Below are 13,489 nucleotides of genomic sequence, written 5' to 3'. Positions count from 1 at the left end.
TAATTTATTTAAAGTGCATTTTTATAATTTTGTAATAAGAAATAATAGTTTCTGGTTTACACCTGTTTTGTTCAGTTTATCCAAAACCAAATAACACTTGCACAGATAAAATTTAAAGAAATTTTTTTAAACTGTTTTTACTGGACACCATAGTTATTTTAGTATCATTGAGATACTATTTTTTAATATGTATATGTAGTTTTCATTTTTTTTTTTTTTTTTTTTTTTTGTTTATTGCAGTTTTATTTTGAGCTACTTTAGTACATCAAGATAAACTAAATAAAAATGAGAAATATTACTTTGTGGTGACCAAGTGAAAATAAGTTTAAGGTTTGTATGTGTGTGTGTGTGTATATATATATATAATCAGTTAAAGTTACAAAAAATTATGATTTTAGTGTTAGTTAACTACAAACCCGATTCCAAAAAAGTTGGGACACTGTACAAATTGTAAATAAAAACAGAATGCAATGATGTGGAAGTTTCAAATTTCAAGATTTTATTCAGAATACAACATAGATGACATATCAAATGTTTAAACTGCGAAAATGTATTATTTTAAGGGAAAAATAAGTTGATTTTAAAGTTCATGGCATCAACACATCTCAAAAAGGTTGGGACAAGGCCATGTTTACCACTGTGTGGCATCCCCTCTTCTTTTTATAACGGTCTGCAAACGTCTGGGGACTGAGGAGACAAGTTGCTCAAGTTTAGGAATAGGAATGTTGTCCTATTCTTGTCTAATACAGGCTTCTAGTTGCTCAACTGTTGGGTTGTCCTTGTCCTCTTTAGTCCAGATGACATGGCATCCCAGTTTTCCAAAAAGAACTTCAAATTTTGATTCGTCTGACCACAGAACAGTTTTCCACTTTGCCACAGTCCATTTTAAATGAGCCTTGGCCAAGAGAAAATGCCTGCGCTTCTGGATCTTTTTTAGATATGGCTTCTTTTTGACCTATAGAGTTTTAGCTGGCAATGGCGAATGGCACGTTGGATTGTGTTCACCGACAATGTTTTCTGGAAGTATTCGTGAGCCCATGTTGTGATTTCCATTACAGTAGCATTCCTGTATGTGATGCAGTGCCGTCTAAGGGCCCGCAAAGTCAGAATTGCGAGATATGTAATTCAGAATTGCGAGATACGTAATTCAGAATTGTGAAATATGTAATCCAGAATTGCGAGATATGTTATTCAGAATTGTGAAATATGTAATTCAGAATTGTGAGATATGTAATTCAGAATTGCGAGATATATAATTCAGAATTGTGAGATATGTAATTCAGAATTGCGAGATATAAAGTCAGAATTGTGAAATATGAAATTCAGAATTGCGAGATATAAAGTCAGAATTGTGAAATATGAAATTCAGAATTGCGAGATATGTAATTCAGAATTTCGAGATATATAATTCAGAATTGTGAGATATGTAATTCAGAATTTCGAGATATATAATTCAGAATTGTGAGATATGTAATTCAGAATTGCGAGATATAAAGTCAGAATTACGAGATATATAATTCAGAATTGCGAGATATGTAATTCAGAATTTCAAGATATATAATTCAGAATTGTGAGATATGTAATTCAGAATTGCGAGATATAAAGTCAGAATTGCGAGATATGTAATTCAGAATTGCGAGATACGTAATTCAGAATTGTGAAATATGTAATCCAGAATTGCGAGATATGTTATTCAGAATTGTGAAATATGTAATTCAGAATTGTGAGATATGTAATTCAGAATTGCGAGATACATAATTCAGAATTGCGAGATACGTAATTCAGAATTGTGAGATATGTAATTCAGAATTGCGAGATACATAATTCAGAATTGCGAGATACGTAATTCAGAATTGTAAGATATGTTATTCAGAATTGTGAAATATCACGGGCATCCAGTATGGTTTTCCAGCCTTGACCCTTAGGCACAGAGATTGTTCCAGATTCTCTGAATCTTTGGATGATATTATGCACTGTAGATGATGATAACTTCAAACTCTTTGCAATTTTTCTCTGAGAAACTCCTTTCTGATATTGCTCCACTTTTCGCCGCAGCATTGGGGGAATTTGTGATCCTCTGCCCATCTTGACTTCTGAGAGACACTGCCACTCTGAGAGGCTCTTTTTATACCCAATCATGTTGCCAGTTGACCTAATAAGTTGCAAATTGGTCCTCCAGCTGTTCCTTATATGTACATTTAACTTTTCTGGCCTCTTATTGCTACTTGTCCCAACTTTTTTGGAATGTGTAGCTCTCATGAAATCCAAAATGAGACAATATTTGGCATGACATTTCAAAATGTCTCACTTTCAACATTTGATATGTTATCTATATTCTATTGTGAATAAAATATAAGTTTATGAGATTTGTAAATTATTCCATTCCTTTTTTACTCACAATTTGTAGTGTCACAACTTTTTTGGAATCGGGTTTGTATAATAACCCTGCATGACACCAGAGTTTTGATACATAGGACACACACTGATTAGCTTAAATATTTTTAGTGTATAATAGAAAATGTAATGCATATTTAAAAAAAAAAAAAAACACACACAAACAATTAAATACATATTATATTATGCCAACATCATGTAATATTTTGGATTATGTCTGAAGATGTACAATAAAAGATGTATAATATTAATGCATAATATTATATATAATAAATATAATTTCTTATTAAAAATCATATAAAGTTGGTCCATTTTTCAGTGTATTCCGATCAACTAATATTAATTTCTGTTTGGTGCAGCTATAATAATTCACTGAGAATTCGTTACTTAAGTGATTCTTAGAGCAACTAATTAATACTGTCTTAACTCGTATAGCTGGCTTTGGCTAACTAACCCACTCATGACTAATCCTTCCCTCCACCTGTTTCTTCCTCTTTCTTTCTCCCTTTCTGTCACTCTTTCTATTTTGTCTGTCTCCTCCCCTTCTCTACCATCCACAGATCCACTACCTGATGATCCTGGCAGCAAACTGGGCCTATCTCAAGGGACTGTGTCAGCAGACTCATGCCTACCAGGACATCAAAACCAGAGATGATCAAGAGCTGCAGGATGTGCAGTCACGCTCCAAGGAGGGTCTAAACTCCTACTCATAAACAGTTCTCTCAACTCTTAACTAGTTAACCTCTGTCTAACCTGCTCTAAACCACACCAAAACACACACACACACACACACACACACACACACACACACACACACACACCTGCCACCCTCAGATGAAACACTATACGCAAACTAACACTGCTAAGCGCTGCGCTATCCTGACTATACATCATAACAGTGGTATAAGTTGGTTATAATCATGATGAAACATGTCAGGCAAGATATTGAACATCTGTAACAAATGATGAGTGGAATCATGCAGTTTATGGTGATATGTGTTTTGCTCATCTCCTTCATGGTCCAAAAGAAAACTGGTATAAAAGTGTATGTATTCTAGTATCGTACTGTCATTTTGCAAGTATTTTTGAATTGCTAGAAAGTGTACGTACAGTGTAGAGTCATGGTTATAACTGGGTTATGTTTGGTTTTATGATGCATTGTCTTGGTGAAGCGCTGCTTACATGATAGACTGTCTGCACTAACTCCTCACAGACATTTTGCAGGAACTTACTTTTTTTGGGTGTTTTATATACATATATATATATATATATATATACATATATGGATAGATAGATAGATAGATAAATAGATAGATAGATAGATAGATAGATAGATAGATAGATAGATAGATAGATGTGTGAAAGTGAGGGAATATTGTTTTTTTTATTATTATGGGTGCCAGGTTGTGTTTTGAAAATGTCTGTTTATTTAGATTTTTTCTCTGGTCTCTATGGCTATCTTAGATTTCTGAATTCACCTTTTTCCAACTCTCTTTCCTACTTTATTTTGTGGAGGGTGTGGGGAACAATACTGGTTCTTGACAAATTGCACTAATCTTGTAATAGAAAGCAGGTGTATTAACACACACACACACACACACACACACACACACACACACACACACACACACACACACACACACACACACACACACACACACACACAGGCACATAAATTAGAAAAAAAAAATCTCTTTGCAGGATTTTTCCTTAAAGTTGTCAATCTTGATTATCATTATCAAACAGTCAACATTCAAAATGATATTCTGACAACTGTATCTGACTGATATAAAAAAATAGATTTTTGTTTATTATTATTAATAATAATAATAAATAAACTAATGCTAAATGATTTACTAATAATGTATAACCTAAACTGCCCTCATCAGCTATACAGGTTACATCATTTCCTTCAGTTTTATTGACACATCTAGGTATTTTTCAGTCTTCTAGAATTTGTTCTTATGGCAAGATTGATGTTTACCATGAGTTTAATGAGATGATTGTGACTCCTCTGTGTGAGTTATTGCTATGTGGATGTGAAACTCTGAAAATGGTTCGAATTTACAGTCAAATAATACAGCCTTGTTTTTCAGTGTATCTTTTTTCCTAATTGGTCTCTCTCTCTCTTTCTATTACTACTTTTACAATATGACTCTTTTTATTGATCTGTCTTTTAACTAAAATAATTCTTCTCTGTAATGTCTCTGTAAATATAAGCATGTTAGTATTGTCCACATATACAATTGTTTGATACCAATTATATGCTGTTTCTTGCTGTATGTTAAATTTTGTTAAAGGGAGCTTAAAGGGATGTGTAAGATGTAGATCTATTTGCCCTGTTTTTGAAAAAGAAGATGTGTGCCTGGATGTTCTATTGTTCCCTGATTATTGCATGAAGGAGAGATATTTCATTTCGTTTTGCAATACTATAAGTGATGTGTAGTCCATTGTTCTAATGAACTACAATTGACAGTGTCCCATCTTTCCCCGAAAAACAAACCACTGTATGTTATTGGAAATTGTAGTCTTAGATGTTTCATAGTCGATTTTATTTGAAGTCAGATGTTTTATGAATCCTGTATAGTGATTTTTGTAACCTTCTCTAGTAAAATATTTTCTATGATCTATATGAACTCTCTTGTGTTTATTTTATTTTTAAAAAGCACGTGTGCAAGAGATTCATCTTCATATCTTGGCCAAACTGACTTACAGCTTCAATGCATTGCAAGGTAACGTCATTTCAGCTTTAAATCCTTCTGCAGCTTGTGCATTCTAAATGTGCATTTTTGTTGTAGCTGCGCCACCTGGTGTAGGAATGAGAACATGGCGCACCCGTTTTGTTTAAAGACATTGACTATAAAAGAATAGTTCGCCCAAAAATGAACATTTGCTAAAATGTATTCACCTTCAGTTCATCCCAGATGTAGATTAGTTTGTTTCTTCATGGGAACAGATTTTTAAGAAATTTAGCATCACTTGCTCACCGGTGGATCCTCTGCAGTGAATGGGTGATAAAAGCATCACAATAACCCAAAAGTAATCCCACACAACTCAGTCCATCAGTTAACATCTTGTGAAGTGGAGAAAGCAATATTATGGATAGACAGAACGTTGGTTCTCAACCCCAACACTGCGCATTTTAATGTCTGGCATACCTATTTCAGGTTTTTTTAGTCTCTACTAATGAGCTGATGAGTTTAATCAGGTTTGTTTGACTAAAGAGACATGCGCCCAGTCACTGCATGGATCCATTGGTGACCACGTGATCTCATCTACATAACTTCAGCAAAATTTTTATTTTTGGGTGAATGATTCCTTTATCGTTTCATTGCACCAAAATAATAAGAATTGTGGTTAGTATAACAACAAATAAAAACATAATGAGGAGCATAATCAATTATCAAATACTTTTAAATCAGCATTATTTCAATTAAATATTTCTGAATACACACAAATGTAACAAACTTGGATTAGCATGCAGGATTATTATGAGAATCATTTGTGACACAGAAATTATGTAAAATAAAATTCACCCTTGAATGTCTTGAATGGCATCATTTCAGTACTCAGCTTTTATATTCTAGCATATTTAAAAAAAATTAAAAAAAATGGTTAGCTCTGATAAATTAAGAGTATCAGTGAGGGACCCAAAGCCCGTTGAAATTAAAGTGGTAATTGAAACAAAAATATATATTTACAAATATGCTACAAAATCGCACTTCATGACTCAAAGACATTCCAAAATGTCTTATGCAATATTGTTTAATAAGACAAACAAACAAACCTGTACTAAAGGCACTTAAAGTAACACAACTTGAACACTCAGAAAATGAGACAAAACACGTTTGAATATGTTCTAGTGTTAATGAGTGTAACAGCTGATATTTATTTCTCAGCTGTAAACAGCGTTAGAACTAGTGTGAGTGCTAAAGCTAAAGGATCTCAATTCTGCAATGACAAAAATAATGATATTAGGAGGTTTTTCTGGCACGGAGTATGGATTTTTTGCTAACACATAAGGAGTGTTTCAACAGCATGAGCCGTTTGCCCGTGGCTTCCTGCGCAGGTCAACGGTGTCTGTGGGCAGCAGGTGTTCGGTGCGATCTTCAGATGACAGCACACGTCTAACTGCTTCCTCAAATGCAGCTGAGACATTAATGGCATCCTTTGCACTTGTTTCAAAGTATGGATATCCACCATTCTCTTGACACCACCTTTGAGCTTCTTCCATTGACACCTGACGCTCCGTCACATCTACTTTGTTACCTAGAACAACAAACGGAAATTTTTCTGGGTCCCTGACATCTGCATAGTATGCAAACTCTTTCTTCCAGTTGTTGAGGTTCAAGAAACTTTGATTATCATCCACACTAAACGTAAGCAGGCAGCAGTCGGAGCCACGGTAAAAGGGTGTTCGGAGACTTCTGAACCTCTCCTGGCCTGCTGTGTCCCAGATCTGTAGAGTGACCGTGTGACCATCCACCTCCAGCTCTTTGTTTAAGAACTCTACACCGATTGTGTGGAACAGATGTGAATCAAACTTGTTGGAGACATACCGGTTCATGAGGGAGGACTTTCCCACACCACCATCCCCCAGCAGAATTACCTTTAACAAAGATGACTTAGTGGTCATGATCAAGAGCTTTCATAGGTTACCTCACCCATAGACCTGAAATAAAAATTAAGAATTATCAAGTTTTGAAAGGCCAGTCTTCTCACTTTGAAGTGAACTAAATCTAGCCCTACCATAGAAAAGCATTAAGTAGGACATTTTTGGAAGGTGAGGTAACCTGTCATGTGTATATGCTGGTTCTAGAAAACATGCCTCATGGTAATTTTCAGAGTAACCCACCCACTAGCCTAAATACTTTTTAATGCCAGTGTGACATAAAGTCAGCTGGCTCAGGTCAATGTTAATGGTATCTTTAGAACAAAGATTTGTCCCCAGACATTGTTCTTCACAGAAATAGTAATATTTCTGTTCAGAAATGTCCCATGACAGGAGTCCATTCATTGGAGACCCGGAAGCGCTGATCATGTGAGACAGATCTTCATGGATTGTCCTGTCCTCATAACTTAGTAAAAGAAAATATAACTAGCAATGTAAGGAATCACTGTAATTAAAGTTGGACTTATTACATCCCTATAACTTTTTTTTTTTTTTCAATTCAGAATAACGTGAGACAGACAACGAACGAGTCTGAACATGTTGAAAAACTGTAGGCTAGAAGATAACAGATTTACGATGTAAAGCTAAACGAAATGTAAGGCTGGGCTTCCATTTTATAGCGAACATTTAACATCCAGACAGCGCTGTTCATGCCTTTACAGCACAAACCATCATGTAATACGACGTAGGGTGAAGTCAAGCCCATTTTTACTCGATTGCTAAGTTAATCAATGACAACCTGAAGAACTGTTACAATGCGACTGTTTTCTCGACCTTAAGCAAATCGTAAAAAGTAATGTAACGTTGTGGCAAGGCATCACTTCAGTGTAGGAGAAACAGAAAGTGGCGGAATTCCATTCAATCGCATGATCAAACCGGCAGATCTGAGACGCTCTTACCAGCGCCATCATTGCTTTAAAGGTCCTAACAGTTTCTGCACATTGTATAATATACATTTAAAACATTTGTTGCGCAAGGAACATAACGTTAGTGTAAGAATAATACATTACCGTTGAGAATTCAGTAATGGGTGTCGAAGCGCTGTGCTAGCAGCGCCATTCCGTAAAGTACAACCAGCATCTCCAGTGTGTGGAGCGGCTCCAAGACATGGCGCCCTGGGCTGGCCAAAGCTACTGAAGCTCATATGACCCGGTAGCCTACTCATAAGACATGTAACATTAAATCACTTAATAAAACAACACTAAAATTAATGAAGTTAGTTTCATAACTGAGGTCAACCTGATACAGAAAACCATGGCTGAAAGGTTAATTGTAAATTAAAAATATTTTCTTTTAAGTGCCTTTCCCCTTAATATTCGGTTGGCATATGATATTAATTATTAACCGTCTCTAAATGACGACAGCGTTTTCAGCGAGTCACTAAACCAAATGTTGTCCCTGCTAGTTGCAAAAATTCCCTCGTGTACAGAACATTATATTAACATCATTACATCATAAAGCTAAGAGCTGGTTAGAACTTGTGAAAGAGAATGTAATCTTAAAGATTACACTAATGTTTGCCTCAGCATGGAATATCTAAAACATGGAATGTTGCAACAAACAGCTATACAGATCGCTACCATAGTATGATTTTTGTATAACTTTAATGAAAGTACTAAATCTAACATAAGGTTCAAGATGAAGTCTGGCTAATAACAATATGGCCTGTATAAAATATATTTTCCCATGGAACTTTACATATTGAATATGTCTTTTTCATTACAAATGTGTTCATGCTCCACATTGTTGAGTGAGATCTGACTGAGTGCATAAAATACATTCCTCTGACTGAGGCATCCTAAGAGATCAGCCTTTGGACCCTGTCTTGGGCAGATTAGGTCACATGCTCCCTGCATGTGGCACACTTTATGTCACATGTTGCTGAGCCTAGACACAAGATCACATTTGGCTCATGGTGCATGGGTTGTGCTTCCCCTTTTTTGAGTGACCTGAAAGTAACTTTCCTGGTTCTCATACATTCATTTACTGTGGCCAAAACCGTAAATAGAGTAGCAAAAATCAAACTCGTGACCTCTGAAAGAGATTATAGAGGAAGTGGATTTTACCATTACCATACAGTAGTAATCATTATTGTAGTAGGAGTCACAGTTTGAGTACCCTTTATTAAGAGATGGCGTATAGAGAAATTATTTAACAAATAATTAATTAGCTTATTTTGAATAAGTAATTTTGAAAATCTATCTCATAGATCAATTACACCTGGGTCAAAATTAACCTGAAAGCAAAAGGTATAACATATTCAATGGTTATATCTCTTTAAAATAATTTAAGTTTTTTCATAACCCTTGTGCATTTGCAACGAGTGGTTTCTGTACTTGAAAATTATGCATTTAAAATTTTGCATTTACGTATGTATCTCCTCTGGGTCAAAACATTTTAAAATTTGCATTTAAGTATGTATCTCCTCTGGGTCAAAACGTTTTAAAACTTTGCATTTTAAGTATGTATCTCCTCTGGGTCAGTAACTTTCTTGTGGCCTTCAGTTTGGTGCAGTGAACCCTCACAACACATTCGACCCAAATGCATTGTGAGGGTTCACTGCACCAAACTGAAAGCCACAAGAAAGTTATTCTGACTAAAAAAATCTTTGCTTAGTTTAACTCTGCACAAAACGGTAAATTTGTACTGAAAAAAGTAACTGTTCTTCTTTATTACAGTTATAAATACATACACACTTGCTCAAAGGCAAACCCAGCTGCTGTGGTACCACTGCTCTCCACAATTAGCACACGTCATGAAAGTCATTGAATCATCATCTGCACTGCCACTCCGTACCCAGGATGGCAAGAAGAGCGTCCCTCGTGAGATCTGCGTCACCCTGCAGTCCAAACCCTTACAGCGCCTGCAGCGAACTTTATTGGTGGGTGTCCCTTCCACTGCCTCTGGTAACTGATGCTCACTGATGCCCATAGTGGTGTAACCTCCCCTAAGCTGTCGAAGTTCCTCCCCTGCCATTTCCTCCACTGACATCCGTGCGAATGCATCTGGAGTCAGGTGTCCTGATATAAGGCCCTGGCGGAGGTGAGGGTTCTTTGGGTTTTTTAGGTTGGCCACCTTGCTCCTGATGCAGGCCTTGTACTTGATCTGGTTTCGTCCGTGAAGAGCATGAATGTGTGTTTCAATGTCCTCAGCAAGGGCTTTGTGTTTGTCCATAACATCTGAGTCTATTTGCTGATTTAAAGTAAGAGCTTGGAGAATCAGATGGAGACATTTGGATCTCAATGCCATGGAATCAGAGGAAGCGCTGGGCTGATTGGTGTTAGGAGGAACTGAAGTTTGAACATCTTTTTCTGTATCAGATCTACTATGTGATGCTGCAGCTAGAGTGAAGCTCTCTTCCTCACGATGTAGCTGAAAAGATTCTGCAGCATCTTTTGCTGGACAAGGCTTTTCAGGAGACAGCTTATTCAAGCAAGCATCACATTTGTCCTGGTTTACATCCTTTGTTATATCATGTTGTTCTGTGTTGCATGTAAATGCTTGATTCTTATTCCCCTTTCCATTTAAGTGGGACACCTCAACATTAGGCAGGTCACGTGCTTCTAGTTCCTTGTCCTCCCACATGTTCTTGTTATCACTTTTCAGCACAGATGACAACTTGTACAACTTCTTCCATTTTGAAAGCAAGCCCTTTGCTATTGTTCTAGCACTCACAACTGGAGAGAACTTCAGTAGTTTATAAAGGACATTAACAATGTCTGTAGTCTGCAACTGCTCTAACGTGACACATGCGTTGTTCAGGACTGTCAACAGTAATATGATATCTTCAAAGCTGCCATCATTTTGCAGCTTCTCTATTTGTGTTGCATAATGCATTATCTCTTTAGTATTCATGACCTCTTCTACATTAAGCCAAACATTTCCGAGAAAAATATATATTGTCGTTGGCTGCAGCGGCGTTTAGCCGACATGCAGACATTCGTTTATAAGAAAAAAAATGCTGCAAAATATGAATAAAAGAAATAATTTATAAATTGCAGACTAACGCGTCGCCTTAACGTTCAAACAAAGTCGTCATTCCTTGCTAAAACATTCAACAGTACAACCTTTTTAGAAAGAGACAACTCGCAATCCTTCCGCCATGATGTCTGATTTTATTTGTACATACATATTACACGTAGCACCTCCGTCCTATAGAGGGCGCAGTTGCATAAATAAGTCTTTAAAACGCGGGCATGACAAACTTTCAGTGATCCCTTTTCAGATTGCCAAAGCATGCTTTCATGTCATTAACTTTAACATTAACTATTAACGTTATTAGCACAGTGTCTACGTTTTTTGTATTTTCATTAAAATCATAATTTACATCTATGACATTACTTTGTGTTATATTATGTACATTTTTATTAAATAACAAGAGTTAAAAATAATTAAAAAATAATTAAAAATAGCCTAAACACTTCTGTTAGCTGTACAGAGTTTTATGGATTTGACTCACATTTAAGTAAGGTTTACTTTTTGTCTACCTTTAGTATTGAAAAACTCTCACAGGGGGTTTTGTTATTTCCGGAATGGCTCATTGTATGAGTGCTCATAATAGAACAGCACGGTCTTTTGGTTCATAGGCACATTTTTGTTCTTCGTGACAATAGGCGTAATCTGAGAGTACAACTCGTTAAAAAGAACTTTAATTCTTTCAAAACTTGTTTTCTTTGTTACATCCCACTCAATGTTCCTATCTGTTTAGACGTTTGGGTGGAGCTGCACCAACTCCCATGTATTCCAGTTCTCCCTATAGGCCCTACAGTTTTCTTCTTCTTCTTTTTTCCTGGGGTTACTTAAAAGGACGGAATTGGGTACCACTGTTGGTTGGTAATTATTTGCTAACTCTCAACTTTGAGAGAGAATGGAAATTTACAGAGTTTTGTACTGTTATTTAGTTCACTTACCACAAGAGGGGGATCCAACCATAGTTTTTATGGATGGTTCTGTGTTTAGACCCTTGAGGAAATAAAACAAATACTGTCATTTCCTGCTTGCTCTCATGTGGTTTTCAAGGCAGAGGTTGGTTTACGGGCAGTGATCTACGACCAGATGTCTACAAACTAAATTCTACTCATACGTCAACAAAGCTGTTGCACATTCCACTACAAAGAGTAGCATGCATCAACATGCCTGCACTTGCAGAAGGGCATATTGTCATACAGCTTCACTGCAAAATGTGGTAACCTGCAATTATTACTTTAAAGAGATATTTCCACATCATTTAATACATATAAAGTAACATTAGTGTTATAAATAAATGAGTTTAGATTGATTCGACAATATTAAATAATCCATAAAACCAGTTCATTTTAGATGTTACCATTTTTGTCAGTGTATGGACCTTTCCCCTTGAGTAACATTCTGCAAGCATGTTCTGATAACAGTGCACAGCGTGGCACAGCATTTATTTCCTGTACATTATTTTAACACTACTTTCATTTCCTCCTGGTTCCAGCTCTGGGTCTTCCATATACATTTCAGGATAATATTTAAACGCATTAACTACAAGTATTATAAGAAATGTAAGAACACTGCTGTTTGTTATTTATTCTTTTACATCATATTGTGCACTGGCTACTTGCACTACTTGGATTCTTACATTATCAGTGTGTTAATTCCACTGTACTGTAAACACCATCCATTCTATAACATATTCTACATCGTCCTGTTATCATCATTCTAAATATGATGCCATAAACCTTCAATTAGTATTTTTTGGATTTCACAGATTATGTGTTTTTCATGGCTTCATTCAAAGATTATTGGGTTTCCAATTGACTGTAAGAGTGTGCTTACACATCTATGTGGTGGGAAAATGCTGTGGACTTTAATCTTATTAAATCAGATAAAATAGTCTAACTAGTTTATCCTGTGGTTAGCCTTAGATTTTGTCCCAGATTAAGACGAGGGTAAATCGATTGTTGTTGATGATGATGGTAATAAGCGTGAGAACAGGAATAGGCCTACACACTTTAACCAGTAGAATCACAATCTCACTTACTGCAGTGTCATCTCTGACAATCCACAGCCTTTTTTCCAAATAAAATGAAGAGATAAATCTTCATGATTTTACCCACAGTTTTGTTGTCATAAATTAAAATATTAAGGTTGATTAAGTGATAATAAATAATATTTTTTTTATTATTTAGATGTTATTGTTTCTTTCACGGTAGGTAAAAAATTATATTAAAGGGATAGTTTATACAAAAATATAATTTCTATTATCATTTACTCATCGTCATTCCAAACCACATTTGTTTTCCTAAACAGTGTAAATCAGTGATCTCCAAACTGTTTGGCTGTATCAAAATCCTTCAAAATATTTTTTTTTGTTCCACAAAATATCTTATTTTGTTATTTCGCTGTGTTCGTTATACATATTACATGTAATTACTATAGTAGTAATAGCGTAATTAC

General features: G+C 35.7%; 3 protein-coding genes across 4 annotated transcripts in view; 1 reads left to right on the top strand and 2 right to left on the bottom strand.

The window, feature by feature from the left end:
* The window catches only part of LOC109094150 (proteolipid protein DM gamma-like), a 56,236-nt gene extending 52,192 nt beyond the window's left edge, over positions 1–4,044 (top strand). For both annotated transcript variants that reach the window (XM_019107832.2, XM_019107840.2), the window contains exon 7: positions 2,955–4,044. In XM_019107832.2, the coding sequence (XP_018963377.1) occupies positions 2,955–3,107 (153 nt within the window). In that variant the 3' untranslated portion in view covers positions 3,108–4,044. The remainder of the gene's footprint in view (positions 1–2,954) is intronic.
* On the bottom strand, positions 3,868–8,212 carry LOC109094240 (ras-related protein Rab-9A-like). Its single transcript, XM_019107933.2, has 2 exons — positions 8,077–8,212; positions 3,868–7,066 (listed from the first exon to the last, which is right to left on the bottom strand). The coding sequence occupies exon 2, from the start codon at positions 7,028–7,030 to the stop codon at positions 6,425–6,427; it is 606 nt and encodes a 201-aa protein (XP_018963478.1). The 5' UTR covers positions 7,031–7,066; positions 8,077–8,212; the 3' UTR covers positions 3,868–6,424.
* Positions 8,082–11,198, bottom strand: LOC109094108 (transcription elongation factor A N-terminal and central domain-containing protein). Its single transcript, XM_019107794.2, has 2 exons — positions 8,453–11,198; positions 8,082–8,223 (listed from the first exon to the last, which is right to left on the bottom strand). The coding sequence occupies exon 1, from the start codon at positions 10,919–10,921 to the stop codon at positions 9,767–9,769; it is 1,155 nt and encodes a 384-aa protein (XP_018963339.1). The 5' UTR covers positions 10,922–11,198; the 3' UTR covers positions 8,082–8,223; positions 8,453–9,766.
* Between the last annotated feature and the right edge of the window lie 2,291 nt (positions 11,199–13,489).

Source organism: Cyprinus carpio, chromosome B1, assembly GCF_018340385.1.
Source record: "Cyprinus carpio isolate SPL01 chromosome B1, ASM1834038v1, whole genome shotgun sequence".
Taxonomy (NCBI): Eukaryota; Metazoa; Chordata; class Actinopteri; order Cypriniformes; family Cyprinidae; genus Cyprinus; species Cyprinus carpio.
The sequence above is the reverse complement of the archived record's forward strand: the minus strand, read 5'-3'. Positions and strand labels throughout refer to the sequence as shown.

Excerpts from the sequence above, each read along its gene's own strand:
- LOC109094240 (XM_019107933.2), bottom strand. The coding sequence starts at position 7,030 with ATGACCACTAAGTCATCTTTGTTAAAGGTAATTCTGCTGGGGGATGGT.
- LOC109094108 (XM_019107794.2), bottom strand. The coding sequence starts at position 10,921 with ATGAATACTAAAGAGATAATGCATTATGCAACACAAATAGAGAAGCTG.